General features: G+C 45.4%; 1 protein-coding gene across 1 annotated transcript in view; it reads left to right on the forward strand.

Moving 5' to 3' along the window:
- The window catches only part of LOC139060798 (calcium-activated chloride channel regulator 1-like), a 46,263-nt gene that overhangs the window by 6,947 nt on the left and 15,229 nt on the right, over window positions 1-24,087 (forward strand). The window contains exons 4-7 of the mRNA XM_070539957.1: window positions 1,357-1,463; window positions 2,242-2,415; window positions 6,292-6,419; window positions 15,942-16,056. Coding sequence (XP_070396058.1) covers window positions 1,357-1,463; window positions 2,242-2,415; window positions 6,292-6,419; window positions 15,942-16,056 — 524 coding nt within the window. The remainder of the gene's footprint in view (window positions 1-1,356; window positions 1,464-2,241; window positions 2,416-6,291; window positions 6,420-15,941; window positions 16,057-24,087) is intronic.

Below are 24,087 nucleotides of genomic sequence, written 5' to 3' on the forward strand. Positions count from 1 at the left end.
CTCTTTAACCTGAAGCAACCTCGTAAAATGCAATATTATTTTTAAAAGGGTAATAAAGCTATTGTTACCTCGTTTTGCAATATTTTAATACCACACATATATTCGATATTCGATTCGATATTCGAAGACAGTTTTTCGCCTTATTCGCATTCGATTCGTATTCGAAAATTTCAATATTCGCACACCCCTACAAAAGACACATCAAGGAAAAGTAAAACTTGTTCACCTTTATTTCTGGCCACCGATGAAACATTTATTGAAAACACGAACAATGAAATGTTGTTTGAGCAATATTTTAGTTGCTGTAGCCATTAATCCTATTTGACTTTGGTTTCATAAGCTGTCCACAACCGAAACTTCGCTCCAGCATATCAAGAACATTACTATAAGCTCAAAGGAAAGTTTCCCGTGCTCAATTCGAAATTTACGAGGCCTCACACTCAGCGCAGCATATACGATACGGTAGACGTTGCAGGGCAATTATTTATTCTTATTTACCTACTCGTTTCTTACTTAAGAAACGATAGTAATGGAATTACGGAGGAGACGACAACTGCAGCCACAACGGTAAACGGCAGCCGATCGCTTAGCGTTCGTTAATTGCTCGGCTACTTAACAAGAGCTCGCAAGTGCGATTCCCTGCAGTAGCAGCCGCATTTCGATTCGATGAGTGCGGCATGTGAAAATAGCAGTGTGCTGGTATGCACCGTGTAGCAGTTGCAGGCTTGAAGAGATCCGGTTAGGCTAAATTAATCCGGAGCCTCGTTTGAGATGCTTCAGATGTTACACCCTATGTTTTCGTTAATGGTAAATAAAACCTTGAAGAAAATATCAAGGTGCTATAGGCGCCCTGTGTCATCGGGAACCCATGGAACTTCCGCGCAGAAGTTAACGCAGTGTTAAACGAGTCGACATTGACAACGATAGCGTCCCTCGACGTTATCACTACTTCTAGTACCCCCGATTAGTGCTCGACAGAGTCTTCTTTGGAAATTAACAGCTTGGATGTCAGTGTACACATGACAGTTATGATATACTTTTGTAAATTAGATAAGCAATCTTTACCATGTAATTGTCCGCTAACTTTCACTTCGACTTGCTTGGAATTCGGGGCTTTCTTCTGTTTAATATATTTGCGCATAAATTTGAATTGGGTGGTGATTAGTCACTGGAATAATATTTTTTTTTAGCTCAGAGTGACGGATTGATTGACTGATTGAGTGAATGATCGTTTCAACTAACTGACAATATTGAGATTCTATTATCTGACTCTCTAGATCTTATTGGAAGTAACTTGCATATGAATGGGGCGTCAGAAGACAGGCAGGCATTTCACGACGTGATCCTTGCTCGCAGCGTACGTGATGGTGCATGAGTGGGCCCACTACCGTTACGGTGTTTTCGACGAGTACGGCAACGCTGAGGACAAGCGGTATCCACTCACTTACTGCGACCGCGGAAAGGTGAGGAACGGCGAACGCATGTGGACGTAGATCGCCGAATCTTCCAGAGCACTGCCCAGCATTGCAGGCGTAGTAGTAGTAGTAGTAGTAGTACTAGTAGTAGTAGTAGTAGTAGTAGTAGTAGTAGTAGTAGTAGTAGTAGCAGTAGTAGTAGTAGTGGTAGTAGTAGTAGTAGTTTGCCCTGAAATACACATCAGTTCCTGTCATCAGGTCTGGGCACCGACTGCAGAAGAAAAGAAAGCGTCAGCTGGAACAACACTGCATTTGATGGTGCAGTTTGGATTTGTGTTGTTTCGAAATTGCTGCTAGTCACAGAATTTCGAGTAAATGGTGATGCTTGGAGTGCAAGTCGACTTTTATTCTGCAATTAGAAGGTTGCCCCTAAAATAGTTATTTACAACCACTACTCACACAAATATTTAATCGACGGTCTATTGACCATTATAGCGCAAATTTTAATGTATGCCACTGTTTTGAGATGTGGCCAGAAAACAAACGTATTTATATCATTTTGTCTCGTCTCCCACAGTTGTAATATTCCCGAGTAGTAGTTATTGAAAAAAAAGCTATTTTGCGGTAAATTCATTGCACGTTTCGCTTCTCGTTGGGAGTTGTACTTGCGTGAGCATTGGCTACAAAAGTGCCCTCCCCGCCGTTAGCACAAAACAAAATAAAAAGAAAGCACACTAAACCCTGATTTGGTGATATGCTTTAGCTGTTCATAAGTTCATTGTCCTCATCGTGCGATCATTATTGCGCGCCCCACTTGTCTTCGCAGGTGAGGCTGAACGCTTGCTCGAGCAGGATTGCCTTCACCGCAAGAAGAGCCGACGGAGGAAAGTGTGAAATCAACGACAAGTGTCGTTTCGCCAAAGACTGCGTGGTCACCTTGCAGCAACCGAGCTGGAATCCCGTCGAGTCATCCATCATGTTCATGCCATACCTGGCCAACGTGAGAGCCGTCCTTGACTCTTATGTACAATGGCTGGGACCTTCTCAGTGGGTACCGTGGAGCATCAGGCCGTGGGTTCGGCACCCATCCCCGACCGTCGCATTCGAATGCATGGGTATTACAACCCCAGTGCGCTTAGGTATAGGCGCCAGTTAAAGAAACCCTGGTGGTCAAATTTAATCTGCAGGAATTATTATGCCTTCTTGGAAAAATTGTTGCTAAGTTATTATTACTAACTAATAATTAGTAAATGTACGTTGCTAACTGTTTGTCACAATATTCCCTACGTTGCAAGGAACTGTCGTTATTAAAGGTGACATAGTAAATCTTATTATTTATTGCCGCACATTTAAGACTATAGGTTGTACGGGTGAAAATTTATGCATTTTAATATGATAAGAAAGCTGTTCCTAATATTTTTATGCCCTACTCTGTGCAAACATTAACTCGAAGACATGATAGAAAGATACAGTTAATCTAGATTTCGTACTGTCATTGCCACTACGCAGCATGATAGACATCAAGAAAGAGGCGGTAGTAACCTTTACTAACTTCACCTCCATGCATGGGTAAATGTCACAAGTTATTAAATAGCTTGTAAAAAGTTAGTGATGGTCTTTGAAAGGCATTACCTGCTGCGGTTACTTTTTTTGCTGATATTTTTTGAAGGGTGGCGTAGCCGAAGTTATTCAGTGTAAAGGTTCCACATGAGAATGTACTTGCTTTCTTTTTTCCTTGCCTTGCTCTGACGAACTTGAAAGAAAAATTCGATTACGTTCAGATGTATACGTGCTGCACTCGTCAACGTAAATATAGCTTTGAGCACTTCGATAAAGTAAGCAGTGGAGCTCAAAGCTGTCATACCAGGTCAAGCATAAGCTTGTATAGTTTGCGCTTCAGCTGTTGAATCTCGTTCCTTTGTGATCGTCCTTGTCGGAGTTATTTACTTATATGATTCCACAAGGGGTAACTCGCCATGTAGACCAAGCATTGATGCAATGATAAAAACGTTAGTTGCAGTGTAGGGAGATATTCATCGATGCTTGCTGGGTTGACGGAAATGATTAAATAAGTGGCATGAAAGACACAAATTATTTGTGCGTGGTTGTAATGCCCAGTTGGATAGTCTTAAAACTTAGTTCTGCGACTGACACTAGAAGCAAATTTTAAGTCAGATAAAGTAATAGAATAATGCTAGAGAACCTCTAAGGTGTTAATATTATCGCGAACACAGCTGTAGTAATCGAGAAATTGTAGGGGTGTGCGAATATTGAAATTTTCGAATACGAATCGAATACGAATAAGGCGAAAAACTGTCTTCGAATATCGAATCGAATATCGAATATATGTGTAGCATTGAAAAATTGCAAAACAAGGTAACAATAGCTTTATTACCCTTTTAAAAATAATAATGCATTTTACGAGGCTGCTTCAGGTTAAAGAGGCACTCATTCTATAGGTAATGCACTCAGGTAATGTAAGGTAATGCTCTGTCAGGTAAACGCTTGTTACAGATTATCGCGAAGGAAAATTGACTGCTGAACATGTTCAGAAAGTGAAGGCTCTCTATGCACTGTGACAACATTGGTCCAGGTAACATTTTCTAGGTGCATATTTTATTGCGCATACTTACAAAGCCTGAAAGTACATCATATATTGTTATGAAAGAGCCCTGGAATAAAGCTTGGTAAAAAAAATCGAAACTGATGATGTCTCACGGGCCTGATGCAGATAGACTGGAACAGAGCGTACACATTCATAGTAAGGTTCGTTACAGCACTTAAGATCACAGTGCTGTAACGCTCTGTCGTGGTTTTGTACCTTCTTTTGTCCTTGTTTTGTGTTGCGCTGTAACCAACCTTACTATGAATCCCAACCAACTGGCCCAACTTGCCATCTTGATGCAGAGCATACAGATAATGAGCGGATCATGTGAAGCTCTCAGTGAATAAACATGTTCTTAGGAGAATGTGGAGCAAGCATATAATTCGTTAATAACTAAATTATTCACAGTCTGTCCTAATATTCGCCGTTTCGACCATTATTCGGCCGTCCTCGAATATTCGGGAATTTACGAATATGCATTTCTCTAATCGAATACGCTTCGAATAAGAAAAATATTCGATTCGTATTCGAAATTTCGAATATTCGCACACCCCTAAGAAATGGAGGTAAATGCAGGGCAATATTTGAGACTCCACCGGGTCATTTAGGTGCTAGCCCGATGACGTAGGCACTCCTCGTTATAATTCTGTCGCTAGAACACAAGCACTCGTAATAAAAAGATCCTCAAATCACATTATAAGACGGAAAAAAGTGGTACTTGTCGAGCTCTGTACGATATTTATGAAGAGCTCACTGACGGTACCCTTGGCAACAACGCGGGTGGTCGAAAGTTTTGGTTTTCGCTCGACTCTGTGCCACCTGCACTTTCGTGTTTCAGTAGCTTCGTCATAGCGTCGTCTGCGCTGGTTTTGTTGTTTCGTGAAACTCACAGAAACTGCAAGTAACAGAGAATTCTACGTCCATGTGATGTTGCGCGATGCCTGCCCGTTCCACGCCACTTGACCAAAAGCAGCTGCCGTGGTGAATCCAACGCTCTGCCTTGGCTCGGTTTCTCCATGGCCATGCGTTTGCGTATTGCGAAAGGAACCGTAGTGCCATCTGTGGGGCGACACTTTACTAACCTACTGCAGTAAATGGCGGTGATGGTGTATGCAACGTCACCACTCCCCAGTAGGGAGGCGGAACATTTGAATTGCGATAAAAGTATTTGGACATTTCAGACGCCATTTAGTCTTAAGCTAGATATTTTCTTGGCACGAAACAAGCGCTGCGAGGTTTCTGGAATGGTATTTTAACAGGCAACGATGGCTTAATATTTCACTTTAGTGTCCCTTTAAGCACATTGAGGGATTAACGGGATCGTCAAAAAGCGCAGTGTCCCCACTGCTTTTAATAAGTTTAAGAGGAACCTATGGCTTGGGGATAACTCCGATACCGCGTATTGAAATACGTCTAAAACGAAGAAAGTATCTTCGAGGACAACTGACGGATCAATTTGAATGAAATTTGTTTCATTTCAGAGAGAAATTTCGTTTCTAGGGACTGTAAATACCAAACTTCTTATTCACAGCTAGCTATACTTAACAAAAATTTCTGAAAATCCGCAATTTTAGTAGAACAGCAACAAGACAAGAAGTTTACCAGTGTGTAACGCTGCACCAAAAACAGATATCACACTTCGGTAAACAGCACCCGGTAGAGCATCTAATTAAGACATATCTGATATGTGCACTTAAGGCTTACGTGCATTTGTTAGGATGTTTACAAGGGAATTAAAAAAGTCCCGCTCGGGAATATAATGGTATATTCCAAATAACGCATACGTCTTGTTCGCTTTAGACGTATTATTAGGCGTAGTTTACAAAACTATACTGTTTTTTTCATTGCTGAGTTACAGAATAGTAAACTTGATTATTTTGTTTTTGAAATCATGCAGTTTTCAACAATTCTTAGTAGACAATCGACGGCCTAACTAAAGAATCTACCACCCACAGTCCCCATAATTTAACTTTCTCATTGAAGTACAGCAAACCTCATGAAATTCGGTACATTGGTTGCCGAGGAAAGTTATTTTTCCGTTTCCATGAATTTAGATAAGGTGCTCCGAGCTAAACCTTCCTCTGACGTTATAACCTTGAATGACAACAAATAACTAGATTGCTTGCATAGGAGTCGCTGTAAGATGACCTGCTCTTAAAAGATTAGTTGCGCGAATGCGAAGGTGGTATTCTTTATGCAAAATAACATAATGTGAGCGCTGATGAAAACGTATGCCGCGCTATACTCAATACCACATCCATCCTGTGACAGGTGAGCCAGTTCTGCGACGACAAAGACGGGCCCAAAGCTCACAACCCATTCGCCCCAAGCAAGCAGAACGTCCTCTGCAAGCAACAGTCCACCTGGAAAGTTATCAGTGGAAACGCGGACTTTCAGAAGTAAGCGATTTTTTCCCCTGGTTACTGCGTCGAGCCGCTTCTGCTTAACAACCTTTATGTCTGTCCACCTTTGTTAACTTTTATTTAAATAGCACGAATCGCACATACCACCAATAGGATATATATGGCGCCGAATATTGTAGATATTCTTTTTGCCCAATTCTAGGAATAAATAAATAAATAACTAAATAAATAAATACATCGTATGTTTCGTCGCGAACCCTCCCACATTTAGGACGAAAGCTATTTTCTCGTGCACTTTTATTTCCCTGTACTTTATTATTTTCTTTTCTACAGTGCAATTTCAGTTCAGAGTTCACAGTTCAGCCAAAGCTGATTTCCCCGATGTCATCCTTAGCTTCATTGTCCGTTCGCTATATATATATATATATATATATATATATATATATATATATATATATATATATATATATATATATATATATATATATATATATATATATATGTATATATATATATATATGTGTATATAAACGAGAAGAAAGGGGGTTAACCGAGGGGCCCGATTTTTATTAATCATTTCATAAGAAGCCAACAAACACTGACACCAAGGACAACATAGGGGAAATTACTTGTGCTTACTGAATGAAGTAATGAAACGATAAATTATTGGAAAATAAAGTGGATGAAGAAACAACTTGCCGCAGGTGGGAACCTTTGGCTCCTTATGATATATATATATATATATATCAGGCACGTACGCAGGATTTTTTTTCGGGGGGGGGGCGCCACCTCCATCATCATCATCGTCGTCGTCGTCGTCGTCGTCGTCGTCGTCGTCATCATCATCATCAGCCTGTTTTATGTCCACTGCAGGACGAAGGCCTCTCCCTGCGATTACCCCTGTCCTGCGCCAACCGATTCCAACTAGCGCCCGCGAATTTCCTAATTTCATCGCTCCACCTAGTGTTTTGTCATCCTCGATTGCGTTTCCCTTCTCTTGGTACCCATTCTGTAACCCTAATGGTCCAACGGTTATCTAACCGGCGCATTACATGACCTGCCCAGCTACATTCTTTCCTCTTGATTTCAATTAGAATATCGTCTATAGCCATTCGATCTCTGATCCAAACCACTCTCTATCACTCTTAACGTTATGCCTAGCAATCTTCGTTCGATCGCTCTTTGCGTGGTCCTTAACTTGCTCTCAAGTCTCTGCCCCATATGCACTGGCAAAATGCACTGGGAAATGCACTGGCGAATGCATTGGCACTGGACATATTGCACTGGCAAAATGCACTGATTGCACACCTTACTTTTCAATAATAATGGTAAGCTTCCAGTCAGGAGCTGGAAATGTCTGCCGTATGCGATCCAATCTATTTTTATTCTTCTGTGAATTTCCTTCTCATGATCAGGGTTCCTCTGATTAATTGACCTAGGTAAACGTACTCCTTCACAGTCTCTAGTGGCCGACTGGCCATCCTGATCTCTTGTTCCTTTGCCCGGCTATTTACCATTATCTTCAACTTCTGCATAATAATATTCAACCCCACTCTTACACTCTCTCTGTTAAGGTCTCCAATCATTTGTTGTAACTCGTCTGCATTGTTGTTGAATAGAACAATGTCATCGGCAAACCGAAGGTTGCTCAGATATTTGCCGTCGATCTTTACTCCTAAGCCTTCCCAGTTTAATAGCTTGAATTTTTCTATGCACGCAGAAAATAGCTTTGGATAAATTGTGTCTCCCTGTCTGACCCCTTTCTCTATAGGTATGTCCTTGATTTTCTTGTGTAGAATTAAAGTAGCTCTAGAACCTCGTAGATATTTGAACGCGAAAGACGAGTCAGTAAGACGAGAAACTATTTACAGATTATATTTACAACAACGGTTGCAGCACTGACCGGTTAGATTCACAGCGCGAGCCCAGTTCGTTCTTCCTCCTCTTTTCTGGAGTGATGGCGCCTACGCGCCTCATTCAAACAAACAGATACCTCACGCATGTAGCAATATTTTCCAAGCTTTTTACGTAAGCGTTCTGTACTCCTTGATTACGTAGGGCCTCTACGATTGCTGGTATCTCTACTGAATCAAATGCCTTTTCGTAACCTATATAAGCCACATAGAGAGGCTTATTGTACTCTGCACATTTCGCGATAACCTGGTTGATGACATGGATGTGATCCATTGTAAAGTATCTCTTCCTGAAGCCAGCCTGTTCCCTTGGTTGACAAAATCCAGTGTTAACTTAATTTTATTGGATATTATTTTGGTAAATATTTTATATAGCATGGGAGCAAGGTAATGGTCCCATAATTGTTCAATTCTTTAACGTCTCCTTTTTTTTTGTGGATTAGTATAATGTCTGCATTCTTCCAGTTTTCTGGGACCCTTGCAGTCGATAGACACTCCGTATAAAGAGCCGCCAGTTTTCCAAGTATTATGTCTCCTCCATCTTTGATTAAATCGACTGTTATTCCACCTTATCCTGCCAGTTTTCATTGTTTCATGTCTTGCAGGGCTCTTCTGATCTCATCGCTAGTTATAGGAGAGTTTCTATATCCCGTTCATTACTGTTTCTAAGTGAACTATCGTGACTCCTCTGGGTACTGTATACAGGTCAGCTCAGAATTTTTCCGCTGCTTTTACTACATCTTCGAGATTGCTGATGATATTATCCTTCTTATCTTTTAGTGCATACATCATGGTTTGTCCTATTCCAGGTTTCTTTTTTTACTGATTTCTGGCTGCGTTCATATTTTACGGCTTCTTCAGTCTTTCTCATGTTATAGTTTCGAATATCAGTTATTTTCGCCTTGTTGATCAGTTTTGACAGTTCCGCGAATTGCGTAACGCTGTGCGGCCGCCAGTCCCATACGACCACGTAGAGCGCAGGACTCTGCGATTCTAGACGTACTGCGTTCACTGCGAAAGGTTAGAAAAACACCCACATAAGCACAGCAGAGAAGTGGCTATGTGAGGCGGTTGGACCGATAACTGTAGAAGCGTCATTCAAAACAAGTAACTGTTCTCCACTTCCGGCGGCCTTTTCTCTACTTCCTTTTTAAATAAAAAGATGTTGATCCCTAAATATTCTCATAAACAACAATTAACTTTTTTATAATTCGCTTTTGCTTGAAGTTTGGTTGTTGCCTTTGCTCTCTCCCTTAGTAGATCACTTAATTTCTCAACTCCTTGCGATTTTTGTTTCCAGTTGCCAATTTTGCACGAAAAGTGCTATATAGTTAGGCTAAAACAGACAAGGTAACGGGCGACGGTCATCTTGCTAGTGGGTTTAAGGGTTATTGCAGGGTTTCATGATGGACGCTCTTTCACATTATTCTATTTCCCACCTTATCTAACCCATATAACGTGTATATGGTTCCAGGCATCTGCCAGCGTCGGGGCGAGCCGTAACTCAAGGAAACAATGAAGCTAAGGGATAAGTTAAACGCAATTGGCGTTTTCTCCGGCCGCAACTAGTTCCATGAGAGTACAGACCAGCTGAGTAACAGCCGCATCACTCTCCTGGTCCCAGGATCAGCCTAAACAAAGAAGGTTGAACTAACAAAAGCAACAGCTATGCGCGTGATGGTTGAATAGATGGTGACAACTGAACGCATCTCGAGTTAATCGCGCGGGTGCGGAATCTACGAGAAAACTTTCCTTCACTTTACAAGAGATGCCGATAACTATCGCCATCTAAAAGGAGTGAAAAAGGCAGCATAATGCTGACCGATGATCAACTGCGAAGTCTCAACATTCATCTCTGGCGGCGCGTTAGGAATGTGTGAGGAGTGGTGGCGTGGGTGGGGAGGGGGGGGGGGGGGGGTATGCCACTTCATTTCGGGGGGGGGGGCCCGGGCCCCCCCGGGCCCCCCCCCCCTGGGTACGTGCCTGATATATATATATTGTTACAAGCACGGGGAAAAGGGGTTTATTTAGGCGTGCGAGAACAGGAACGGCAGGCTACGAAGAACAGGAATGGCCGCTGCACAGTCTTTGTTCTCCTCTTCCTCTCTCTTCTTGATCCCCGTGTCCCTTTGACGCGCTTGGACGTAACATACCTCCCCTCGCAGACAAAGCCCCCTGGGCGAGTCAACTAGCTTGTCGTGGCGTGCATGATTTCAACCGTGCGACATGCGCGACGTGTGTCCTAGCAGAACGTCTACCAGTGTTCGTGAGGCGCGCGAGAGTATAGTTCACTTCGCTGACTTTGTCGATGACAACATACGGTCCATCGTAGTTTGCCAGCAGCTTTTGACACAAACCGCGCTTCCTTGTGGGCGTCCAAAGCCAAACGAGATCACCAGGGTTATATGTAACTGGCCGATGTCGTGCGTCGTAGCGGGCTTTGGAGTTTTCTTGTGATGCCAAAGTCCGAAGACGCGCAAGTCTCCGAGCCTCTTCAGCGAGGCACAGCGTATCGGCGACCGTAGGATTGTCGTGGTGGTAAAAAGGGAGGACAGTGTCGAGCGTATACCGCGGCGGCCGAGCATATAGAAGGAAGAAGGGGCTGTAGCCGGTTGTCTCGTGCTTGGCGGTGTTATATGCGTAAGTAATAAACGGTAGAACTTCATCCCAATTCTTGTGATCGGACGCAACATACATGGAAAGCATATTTGTGATCGTTCGATTAGTGCGCTCAGTGAGGCCGTTTGTTTGCGGATGATATGGCGTCGAGTGTCTGAGGTGCGAGTGACACAAACGCGCAAGCTCTTCCACTATATCCGCCGTGAATTGACGTCCCCGGTCGCTTATGATAACACCAGGTGGTCCATGTCGGAGAACAATAGCGTGAAGTAAGAAAAGCGACACTTCGGTGGCAGTTGCTGATGGTATAGCCGCCGTCTCGCAATAGCGTGTGAAATAGTCGGCGCAGACAATTATCCAGCGGTTCCCCTTAGATGACTTCGGAAAAGGGCCTAACAGATCAATTCCAACTTGCCGAAAGGGTGAGCTGGAAGGCGGCACAGGTTGAAGGAGACCAGATGGGGCAGTGGTTGGGCGTTTCCGACGCTGGCACTGTATGCAGCTGGCGACATAAAACTCAACCGAATGTCGCATCCGGGGCCAGTAAAAGCGTTCTTGAATGCGATAAAGTGTGCGCACAGTGCCTAAGTGCCCGGAGGTAGGGTCATCGTGCATAGCCTGAAGGATTGCTGGCCGGAGACGCTCTGGCACCACTAGAAGGAAGCGGGCACCCGTGCTTGAGTAGTTCCTTTTGTACAGGAGCCCGTCACGTACACAGTAGCTGCTTGTTGCACTTGAATGGGCAGAAGTAAAGAGTGGCTCCAATTTAGTGTCGGTCCGTTGTTCTGTTTTGAACGCATCGATATCTGGAAAAGCGGGTGTCACAGAAGCGACGAGATGATCAAAATCGTCTGCGTCGCAGTCTGTCGTGGCAAGCGGCATACGGGAAAGGCAGTCTGCGTCAGCGTGTTTTCGGCCACTCTTGTAGGAAACAGTGAAGTTATATTCCTGCAACCTCAAAGCCCAGCGCGCAAGGCGACCACAAGGGTCGCGAAGGTTCACGAGCCAGCACAGGGAATGGTGGTCTGTGACGACTTGGAATGGGCGTCCGTACAAGTACGAGCGAAATCGCTGAACCGCAAAGATTACAGCGAGGCATTCTTGCTCTGTCACCGTGTAATTCCGTTCAGGTTTGCTTAATGAGCGGCTTGCGTAAGCAATCACGTGCTGACGGTCTTCATAGCGTTGGACCAATACGGCACCCAGACCAACGCCACTAGCATCTGTGTGGATTTCTGTCGGCGCAGTAGGATTGAAGTGGCGAAGGATAGGTCGGGAGGTTAACAGGAACTTCAGCTGACGAAATGCGGAATCGCACTCGGGTGTCCACTCAAACCGTGCGTCTTTATGTAGCAGGTTTGTCAGAGGATAAGCGACGTCAGCAAAACCAGGAATAAATCGGCGAAAGTAAGAGCAAAGACCCAGAAAACTACGAAGTTGCTTCACTGACTGCGGTGCACTGAATGCCTCGACAGCTGCCGTCTTGAGGGGATCAGGCCGGATACCGTCTTTGTCAACAAGATGACCCAGCACAAGGGTTTGACGGTCACCAAATTTACATTTCTTGGAGTTCAGAACCAGGCCGGCGTTTTTGATGCAGTTGAGGACAATATCCAGGCGCGTATTGTGCTCATTGAATGTGCGCCCGAATATAACAACGTCGTCAAGATAGCACATACAGATGTTCCATTTTAACCCACGCAGAATGGTGTCCATGAACCTTTCAAAGGTTGCTGGAGCGTTGCACAACCCAAATGGCATCACATTGAATTCGAATAATCCATCCGGGGTTATGAAGGCTGTTTTCTCTCTGTCTGTCGGGTGTATCGGGATTTGCCAATATCCTGAGCGCAGGTCCACTGAAGAAAAATAAGAGGCCGAATGAAGGCAATCGATTGCATCATCTATCCGGGGCAGCGGGTAGACATCCTTCTTAGTCACGGCGTTTAATCTTCGATAATCGACGCAAAATCTCCAGTTACCGTCTTTCTTTCTGACGAGTATGACCGGAGCAGCCCAAGGACTCGAGGACTCTTGTATTATCCCATTTCTCATCATGTCGCTCACTTGTTCCCCGATTATCTTGCGCTCGTTAGGCGACACGCGATAAGGCTTTTGCCTGATCGGGCGCGCAGATCCCGTATCGATAGTATGGCGCGTTCGTGACTCGGGAATCGAGAACGCTTTGTCCGGCTGCGCAAAGTCAAACACTGACAGATGCTTAGAAAGCGTATCCACCAAGGTATGGCGCTCCCTTGTGCTGAGCGACTTGTTGATCATAGACAGAAGCTTTTTGTCTGAGACTTGGCGAAGGTTAGCAGGTTCACACGGCGAGTCTGTTAGTACGTCTACGGACGAAGACGTGTATTCTGTAAAGTAGGCGAGTTTCAAGCCGTCTGGAAGCAGGACGGGTTCTGCCGAGCAGTTGGTCGTCCACAAGCCAGCTCGCCCGTTGCCGATGGATACCACACAATGAGGGACAAAAACGTTCTTCTTCACACAATTTAGATGCATTGGCTCTACGGAGGCATCGAAACTGTCTGGAACTGCACCGCGACATACAACCGGCACGCACACCGAGGTGGACGCAGGCACAACAGTATCTGCAGACACACAAAGTTCACCTTGACTGCAAGGCTCCTCTAAGAGCCCGGACGAAACATGGCCATCGACGCAAACTTCCCCCGTGCGACAATCGACGGTCGCGCCACACTGTCGCAAAAAGTCGATGCCCAAAATCACTTCGTGCGTCGATCGGGGAATAACTACAAATTCTGTCACGAAAACTCTACCAGCCAAGGATACGTCAGCAGTGCACACACAAACAGGGCGCAACGACTCGCCGCTCACTCCACAAAACGTTGCAGCCTGGTCCCACCGAAATACAACTTTACGCCCCAACCGACCTTTAAAACCGAGACTCATTACGGATACAGTTGCTCCGGTATCCACTAAAGCCATTGTAGCAACACCATCAACAAGTACATGCACTTTGTTCTTAATCATAGCAACTGCAGGGGGCATTTCTGTCGATAGCACGTGTCGAGCGACCTCACCCCCATCGGCCGCGCTAGCTAGTTTTCCGGTTGTGAAGGCGAGGAGGAGCGGCGCACTGGCGATGGAGATTGGCGTAAACGCGGTGCACGAGATGTCGGCGGTGGCGTCAAACTCCTGTCAGATGCCGGCGAGCGGCTCCGGAAGCTTCTCTGCCAGTAATCGTTGCCAGAAGGGACGCCAGCTGACCAAGAGGTGGTGTACGGCAGTTGAGTTGTCCTCGTAGGAGGTGTGGGCCTTGTTGAAGATCCGGATCGACCATTCCACGTTGTTGGGCGACGATTGCAGAACCTCGCTATGTGGCCCGCGACACCGCATTGGAAACATACCGGCAGATGCCTCAAATTGCGATGTTCTTCCATGTAGTCGCGCATGTTGCTGTCGACTGCATAGACAGTAGGTGGGTGACATTCATCATGGCTAGGCATCGGCCGCTGGGAGGCGTGTGTGCGGCGTGGGCGTTGGGCGTAGTCATGACCTTGATAGCTCATGGTCCCTCTCGTTTGTGGGGTAGACCTATACTCGATGGTCGCTGAGTTCACCGTGGGTTGCCATGTCGTCGAAACGGCCGTGTTTCTCATCTCGTGTGGTGAGTACGCGCCAGTGATGCCGGGTGCGCAACGGTACATCTCTTCCTGATGGAGCAACTCTTCACGAACAATCTGCCGTATAGTGGATGGAAGGTCAACACACGAGCTCGGGTCTACACTTGCCACCGTCGTGACATTAGCCAGGCGACCAAACTTCGGTATTATCCGTCGCATCTTCAGCGTCTCAAAGGTCCGGCAGTGGCGAATGACGTCAGACACGGAATCCAAGCTTTCCTTGCCGATCAAAAAATTGTAGACGTCTTCGGCTATTCCTTTCAACAAATGTCCAACTTTGTCATCTTCAGACATTTGAGAATTGACTATTTTACACAGTTTCAGCACTTCTTCGATATAAGTCGTACAGGTCTCGCCGGGAATCTGAGCTCGTTGCGACAGCGTCTGTTCAGCGCGTTTCTTTTTTGCGCTAGAATCTCCAAAGCACGCTCTGAGCTCCTCGACGAAAAGCTCCCATGAAGTGAGCGTGTCTTCGTGATTCTCATACCAGACGAGCGCTGTGTCGGTGAGGGAAAACACAACATTGGACAATTGTGCGGTCGAGTTCCAACCGTTAGATCGGCTCACCCTTCGGTAGTTCGTGAGCCACTCGTCGACATCTTCTCCGGCTTTTCCTCCGAAAGTGAGTGGCACCCGGTAGTATTGCCACGGAACACCAGGTGTTGGCCTTGAAGCCGCGTCAGATCCTTCGGGAATCTGGCAGGCGTGTTCAGGCATGGCAGGTGAGGGTGGCGGAAGTCCGGCAAGTCGACGGCTTCGGCGAAGTTGTAGCAGCGTAGGCTCCGTGGTTACGAGGTGTACCCCGCACCGTCCACCAATTTGTTACAAGCACGGGGAAAAGGGGTTTATTTAGGCGTGCGAGAACAGGAACGGCAGGCTACGAAGAACAGGAATGGCCGCTGCACAGTCTTTGTTCTCCTCTTCCTCTCTCTTCTTGATCCCCGTGTCCCTTTGACGCGCTTGGACGTAACAATATATATATATATATATATATATATATATATATATATATATATATATATATATATATATATATATATATATATATATATATATATATATGTGTGTGTGTGTGTATAAGAAAATTAAATTTCTACATAGAACCTGACATATGATGTCGGCGGATTAGCGCGCCGACAATATAAAGGAATACCAGGTTATATTCGAAGGATTTTTCGACTGGCTTTGATACGAGAATACTAAATTGTTTTTACTCAATCTGTTCGAGTACGGGCAGCTAAGGTGAATCTGAATCGGCGTAACCAAGATGAGTGCTAACGTTAGTAAACTGCACATGTAAAGTAACAGGTGATGGCAACACTGAACCTCTAGTTTGATAGTCCTCCTTTCTTTTCTGCTTATACAAGACTTTCCAGATCCCATCCGTCGAAGTCCATCCACGTGACCTTCGAAGAAGCTCAGCAAAAGGAAGACTTGGCGCCTCGCGTCGTCCTTGTTCTAGACGTTTCGGGCAGCATGGATGTGAGTACAATTGAGCATTCTTTTGAGGAGTGTATGGAAGTTTCACCGGCTGACCTTCCTGTCTTTTCCTGTATTCTCCTTTACCTTCTCTTCCTTCTATAGATAAAGGTTACTTGCCAGCACCACAAAATAATCATATTCAGTTTCTTTCAATAACATTAATTGAAAGGACACCTTGGTGCCTTAAGTGAAACCAGCTACTCCGCGTCACATTCCATACAAAACGTGATGATAATAAACACCGAGAAACACTAAATATAGTCAAAGAGCGGGAACAAATGCAAATTTCTGCACACGAGTCCACGAAGCCACTGATGATACTATACCAGCACGTGATAAATAGGCACAAATATTTACAGTTCCTTAAATAAATAAATGCACATGAAGATGTGTAATGAGATGCACAGTTTGTAGTTTTTCAGGACGGAGTGAACTGACGCTAATTCACAGAATTGCACCACATATACCATAACTTATAGCCCGCAAGGAAACTTCACGTCTCCTCATCGAATTCTTAAGAGACACTGGGTTGATGGACATATGGTGAAACCCATCAGCGGTATTGTGAGAGACGCTCGGGCGGAGCAATTGCCGGCCTTGTTCGCCTGGCTAAACCCGCCTGCTGCTACAATCCACCACCACCACCACCTTCTACACAACAATATGTATCTAACTAAGTCTTGCATGACTGCTAGTATATATTATCTGTTGTAATAGAGCCTTTCTATTTTAGAAGTTTTATGCAGTCTGCCTCATAGTCTTTAACCTCGTTTTACAGTCTGAAATGTTGAACGATTAGTGAGAGGGACCCGTGCACATTTCGGTAAAAGCGTGTAGAATCTGAGAGAGTTTATGTGTTATACAAAAAAAATTATTAGGGAGCTTTGGAAAAGCGCAGAACACATACTTCCGTGGGTCAGCCGGCGGTGACACCGCCCGTGGTGACATATAACTGTTACATTACCAGTCCGGCAACCACCTTTAGCTGAATTTGCGCCGCCACAGCTGCAAAGCAAATCTTACAGCAATGCACGATAACGTTGGGTAACGAGTAGTTGATAACTAGACGCAATGCACTAATAAACGCCTATTTCTTCTTGATATCGCGTACTGAACCAGTTTACGGATTTGTCAAGAATGCATAAAACTGGGTTTTAAACTTGGTGAAGTTACACATTCGAACTTCGCAGTTGTTTCGACTTGTAATTTCTGTGGCAACTCGTCCATTCATGCTTCAGGCCACTCAATTTTACTGTCAAATATTAATGACCAGCATTTTATCTCTTCAAAGATGTCAACAAAGCGATGCGAAAGGCAACGAGGGCGTCGTTCACTGTTCATTTGTAAAGCAGAACACAATGTTGAATTTATAATGTGACTGAAGTAAGTGGCACTAGCTTCATGATCCTTAGTATAGCAAAATGGAATTCTCTAATTGAATTCAAGGGGAACGATGACAAAGTTAATCAGTGCTAGAACGCACCTGTCCCAGCTAGCCAGTTTTCGTCAAGTTTTCATCAGTCTCTGGGCCGCTTTCCGCGTCCTGGCTTGAGGCGATGGACGCGGAACGTTCCGCAGGCTCTTCTATTATTCAAGACACCTGGTCAACCACCAGTGAACGCTCAAGAGAGGCTCCTACTCCTGTGGTCATGAATGCAGACCCTATTGCTAGCCCGTCTTACCAGAGCTCCACATTTACAAGTTCCTCAAGGAAACGAGGCACCTGGTCCGGCACCACACAGAGGTCTACTCAATCACAAGTGACGACTCATCCGATGACAGCTTCGTGTCGGTGAGGAGCCGAAGGGCTAAAAGGAGGCTTATCAAGGCGTCGTCACCAGCGAGTACGTCTACCATGCAGGCAGGCAGTGAACGCTGGCCGCACACTATCCTTTTCATGCCAGTGGATTCTTCCGTCAACCTTCGAGTGTTGAACAGGTAAGCTCTCTCTGTTTTTCTTGAGGGAAAGGCGCCAAACGAAATCAAGGAAGTCCGCCTGAACACATGAAAGAATGTTCTAGCTGTCGACACAAACCGTGGAATCACGCTGGAGACGCTACGACAGATAACAGATTTGGGCAGCATAAAAGTACGACCGGTCATACCTATGGATGGGGCCTGCATGGCAGGTGTGATCTACGATGTTGACTTGGCAATTTCGAACTCGGACCTGCCAATTATGATAAAACCGGCATACGAAGGAGTGGTTATCACGCACGCATGCCGACTCGGAAACAGCCGTTGTGTGAAGATAGTTTTCAAGGGGGATTCCATCCCTTCGCAAGTAAAGGTCGGTCATTTCCGACATGTCGTACGGCGGTTTGTCCCAAAGCCGCTTCAATGCCACAAGTGCTTCAGGATCGGGCGTGTTAAGGGCACCTGCGCAAACTCCACAACGTGCTCCCGGTGCGCGGAGTCACACACGGTATATGTCTGCCGTGCTACAAACTTTAGGCGTGGCAACTGTGAAGGCACCCGTGAAGCAACATCTAAGGAATGCCCAAGAATAAAAAAAGAGTTCGAAGTTCTGAAGCAAATGGTCAGGGATAACTCAACCCATAGAGAAGCCTAAAAAAGATACGGCATCGACGTCGTCAGTGACGGAAACGCTAAAGACAGGGTGGAGTTCATGCGCCGTTTGCGCCAACGCCATCATCTTCAAATAGAACGCTCGAGAGCACAAGGAGGCCTCAGACGGAAAGGCTGCCCCCGTGGAAGAGTGGCCGGCGCTCGCAAGCTCTCAGTCTTCTAAATAGACTTCACGCTTGATGCTCTCATAGAAGCCCGCTTCTGTTGGTGAGGCTTCAACAGAGGACGGACAAATGTGCTGCGATCCACTGTGAATGTCATCAGGGCCATGCTGACAAGCATTGACACTCCATCTGCTTGAAGTGGGCTACAAGTTCTCGACGCGCTGAGCGCCGTCCTAGCAAGCCTTGAGTTAAGCCATGACTGACAATCACCAGATATTTCGTAAGGAGGTCAGAGAAGCGTCGATCCTTCAGTGGAACGCGAGTTGTCTAAGATCTCGCATCGCCGATTTTCGTCAATTTGTTGTCGCTAACCAATTTTCAATCATTGTCATTTGTGAAACAAGATTATCACACCCAATAAGACTAGCTGGTTACGAGACAATATTCTCATCAAGCGACAGCAACAGTAGCAAGGTCGTCGTGTTTATTCGCCGTGAACTCACTCACGTCGTGCAACCGGTGCAACCTCATGACGACAATCAGTATGTGTGCATGACATGTTAAAAATACGAAAGTCAACTTTGCACTCTTGGGTGTGTATCTGTCTCCATCGAGTCGATTCGACACCAAAACACTAGAAGACATCTTAAAAACAAAACCTGGTCCATGTATTATCACTGGGGACTTCAACGCACAAACTACGATTTGGGAAAGCTCAAAGGTTAACGCGACCGGACGACGACTAGCTTCATTAGTTTCCAATAGTTGTCTGTACTTGCTGAATGACGTGAGTCTAACTTTTTCGGGGAATAAAGTACAGTAGCTGTCTCCATTTGAATTTGGTCTCCCACCACCTCGCCGCACATGTTAAGTGGCTTTGGGAGATTGAAATGCACGGAAGTGATTACATCCCCACTTACCTCAAGATCAAGGGAATGTCTAATACGCATACGTCCACCACGATACGAAGAATGGATTGGACTGTCTTTAAATCTCAGATTGAGGACACTTGTCACAAAGGCCTCTCTTGTGGACTTCAACAAGCTATCAAGAAAACAGCACAAACAGCCACGCGCACACTTCTGCTTTGCCTCTCCAGGTCAGTGAGCACGCATTGCAATTGTTTCCCTGAGTTACTAAGCAAGGCAATATAATCAGCTAATCGCAAGTTACTAAGCTATTCTCCATTAACTCTTATCTCCAATTCCTCCCAATCCAGGTCTCTGAATATCTCCTGTAAACACGCTGTGAATAGCATTGGAGAGATCGTATCTCCCTGCCTGACGCCTTTCTTTATAGGGATTTTGTTGCTTTTTTTATGGAGGACTACGGTGGCTGTGGAGCCGCTATAGGTATCTTTCAGTATCTTTACATACGGCTCGTCTACACCCTGATTCCGTAATGCCTACATGACTGCTGAGGTTTCTACTGAATCAAACGCTTACTCATAATCAATGAAAGCTATATATAATGGTTGGTTATATTCCACACATTTCTCTGTCACCTGAGTGATAGTGTGAATATGGTCTATTGTTGAGTAGCCTTTACGGAATCCTGCCTGGTCCTTTGGTTGACAGAACTCTAAGGTGTTACTGGTTCTATTTGCGATTATCTTAGCAAATACTTTGTAGGCAACGGACAGTAAGCTGATCGGTCTGTAATTTTTCAAGTCTTTGGCGTCCGCTTTCTTATGGATTAGGATTATGTTAGCGTTCTTTCAAGATTCCGGTACGCTCGAGGTCATGAGGCATTGCGTATACAGGGTGGCCAGTTCTTCTAGAACAATCTGCGCACCATCCTTCAACAAATCTGCTGTTACCTGATCCTTCCCAGCTGTCTTCCCCCTTTGCATAGCTCCCAAGACTTTCTTTACTTCTTCTGGCGTTACTTGTGGGATTTCAAGTTCCTCTAGACTATTCTCTCTTCCATTATCGCCGTGGGTGCCACTGGTACTGTATAAAACTCTATAAAACTCCTCAGCCACTTGAACTATCTCATCCATATTAGTAATGATATTGCCGGCTTTGTCTCTTAACGCATACATCTGATTCTTGCCAATGCCTAGTTTCTTCTTCATTGCTTTTAGGCTTCCTCCGTTCCTGAGAGCATATTCAATTCTATCCATATTATACATCCTTATTTCAGCTGTCTTACGCTTTTTGATTAACTTCGAAAGTTCTGCCAGTTCTATTCTAGCTGTAGGGAGTAGGGGCTTTCATGCATTGGCGTTTCTACGAAGAATAGATTGGACTATCTTTAAATCCCAGATTGAGGACGCTTGTCACAAAGGCCTCTGTTGTGAACTTCAACAAGCTATCAAGAAAACGGCACAGACAGCCACGCACACACTCACGTGTTCTGCAAGGTATTCTGAATTCAACCTGGAATTGGAACGGCTTCGTGCGACTCGCTGTCATGCTGAAAGAAGATATTGGCGAACTTAGTCAATTCAGAATCTAAGAACAGTCCAGCGAATGCAAAAGAAGATATAACGCCGCATGAATAAAATAGAGGCTCAGCGGTGGTTGAAATTTTGTGCGTGGCTAGATCCCCGTAAACCGCTATCTCAAATATAGAGAACTGTGCGAGCTCTACGTTCTGTTCCGGAACAGCGTTTTCCGTTTAAGGCCCTAGCACTATTTCAGCGCCGACAAGACATTGATGTGGCGGAAGACTTCGGTGCTATGATTGCGGGCCAGCTAAATCGCACAGGTTCGCTTACATTGAACTGTATTGCAGATTCACGGATTCACGGATGGATCTGCTTTTCACGACGCCAGAGGTTGACGCGGCGCTCGCCTTATGTAATCGGCTGTCGTCGCCTGTTGCGGATGACATATCTTACCGTATGCTATAATAGCATAGCATAATAGCATAGTAGCAGACATAGCATAATATCTATAACGAGTCCTGGCAGAAGGGCAAAGTTCCTCAAGATTGGAAGATCACCCACCTGGTACCGCTTCTTAAGCCTGGCAAGTCTCCCTTAGAGATTACTTCATACCGGCCAATTGCGCTGGCAAGTTGCGTCGTGAAGGTAATGGAGCGAATGATCCTCGCCAGACTTGAGTGGTACCTTAAGCATTACGAAATTTACCCGGACGCCACCGCTGGCTTTCGACATCACCGATGTTCTATCGACAACGTTATCGATCTGGTAACCTATGTCGAACACCAAAAGACGTGTAAGAGGTTATCTGTCGCAATGTTCTTAGATATAAAGGGAGCCTACGACAAAGTTCTTCATGACACCGTACTTGAAGCATTAGAATCGGTGGGCCTAGGCGGTCGATTATATCGTTGGACACGCAGTTATTTACATAGTCTGACTCTATTTGTTAACACTGAAGCTGGCCCAACCTCGCAATATTATACGCACCATGGAGTTCCACAAGGCGGTGTCTTGAGTCCCACACTTTTCAACCTTGTAGTCATTCGTCTCGTGGAACAACTTTCGAACACAGTTAAAATATAAATATATGCCGACGACGTTTGCGTCTGGGCATATGCGTGACATGGCCGCAAGTACCCGCAAGGCTTCAAAAAGCTGTGGCATCAACATCGACATACTTAAAAGAACAAGGCCTCAAGACCTCACCAGAAGAATGCGCATTGGTCCCGTTTAGCCGAAAGCCAATGAGATCACACGATGTCTCTATCGACGGTCAAAGCATACCTTATGTCAGGATGCACCAATTCTTAGGCGTAATCTTTGATCGTGACCTATGCTGGAGTCCTCATGTAGCCTACCTAAAAAAGCACCTGACGGATGTTTCCAATGTGTTTGCGCTTCTTGGAAGAAAAGTCTGGGGTACGTCAGTACACGCAATGACGCAACTATACAAGACGTTTTTTCTTGGGTATTTGTGATACAGCTTGCCTGTGCTGACCAACACCTGCAGAAGTAATATCTGTACACTCAAAAGCGTCCAGGCCCAGGCACTTAGAGTGTGTCTTGGATTGCCGCGGTGCTCGTCAGCAGCTGAAACAATTGCCATTGCACAGGATTTCCCAGCCAAGACCCATATAGTCATGGAAGCGTTCAGAGCACATGTAAGACACCCTGCTCGCGCCTCTACCCATCATTTAGCCACAGTGCCAGAGGATCGACCACGTGCCTCCTTTTGGGAAACAGTCCTGTCCTATCGTGCATACCTTCCATCAGATTATACAGCTCCAGCGAAAGTTCCGTTTCCCCCATGGTGCTTGGCTCAAGAAAAGGTTCGACTAATGGTACCAGGAATACGAACAAAAGCCCAACTCTCGTCTCCAGCACTCAAGCAGCTTTCACTGCTTTTTCTGTACGAGACATACAACGAGCATCATCATCTATATACTGACGCTTCAACCACGGTGAATGGTTCTGCAGGATTGGTGATCTTTCCTGCAAAACCTTCCACCATAAAGATTCGACTATCTCACCAGACTACATCAACTGCCGCGGAGCTTGCTGCTATTTGTTGTGCACTTCGTGTAATTTCTGATGAACTACCCAAGAAATGGATCGTGTTCAGTGACTCCAAGGCTGCTCTTCATTGTTTGGTTTCTGCCTTACGCTGAGGATCCCACGAACAACTAGTTCTAGAAATCAGACTGCTGCTTCACCACCTCGTCAAGCAAGGACATGACATCATGTTACACTGGATTCTAAGCCACTGTGGCATTATGGCCAATGAACATGCCAACGCAGCAGCATGATTTTCACATGAGGAGGGCTCGCAAGACTCCATTCCATTCTCAAGAACAGACGCTGCAATGAAACTTCATGTGCTTGCAAATGAAGCCATCCGAACTTTATGGAACACATCAAGCGTCAAGCACACACGTCCACACCGACTGGACTCATCCCTTCGACTTCGACCCCCACCTGGACTCTAGAGACTCGAGACAGCAATATTTTGCCGACTGTGGCTTGGTGTCACTTACACAAGATCTTTCGCCTTCCGAGTCGGTACGGACGACAGCGCGGCTTGCAGTCACTGCGGCGGCGAGGAGCTTATAGAACATGTACTTTGCCACTGTCCTCGATACAGCGCGCACCGGTACAATAGCGACCGCGTTGGCACGCCTTCACAACAGGCCACTTTCAGAACAGTCAGTCTTGGAATGCCTACATGAACTGTCGTCGCAGCGAAAGTCTGTCAAGGCTTTGTTGACCTTTTTACGTGACAGTGGCCTATTAGAAAGGCTATAATGACCCCATTCCGCCCCTTTTCATATTTTTTCCCGCTTTTATTTTTGTCACGCTCTTCTTTCTGTCTTTACTTCCCCTTTGGTAGCAAACTGGAGGTTTTCACTCTGGTTAACCTCCCTGCCTTTCTTTAATTTGCATCTCTCT

Source organism: Dermacentor albipictus, chromosome 6, assembly GCF_038994185.2.
Source record: "Dermacentor albipictus isolate Rhodes 1998 colony chromosome 6, USDA_Dalb.pri_finalv2, whole genome shotgun sequence".
NCBI classification, from domain to species: domain Eukaryota; kingdom Metazoa; phylum Arthropoda; class Arachnida; order Ixodida; family Ixodidae; genus Dermacentor; species Dermacentor albipictus.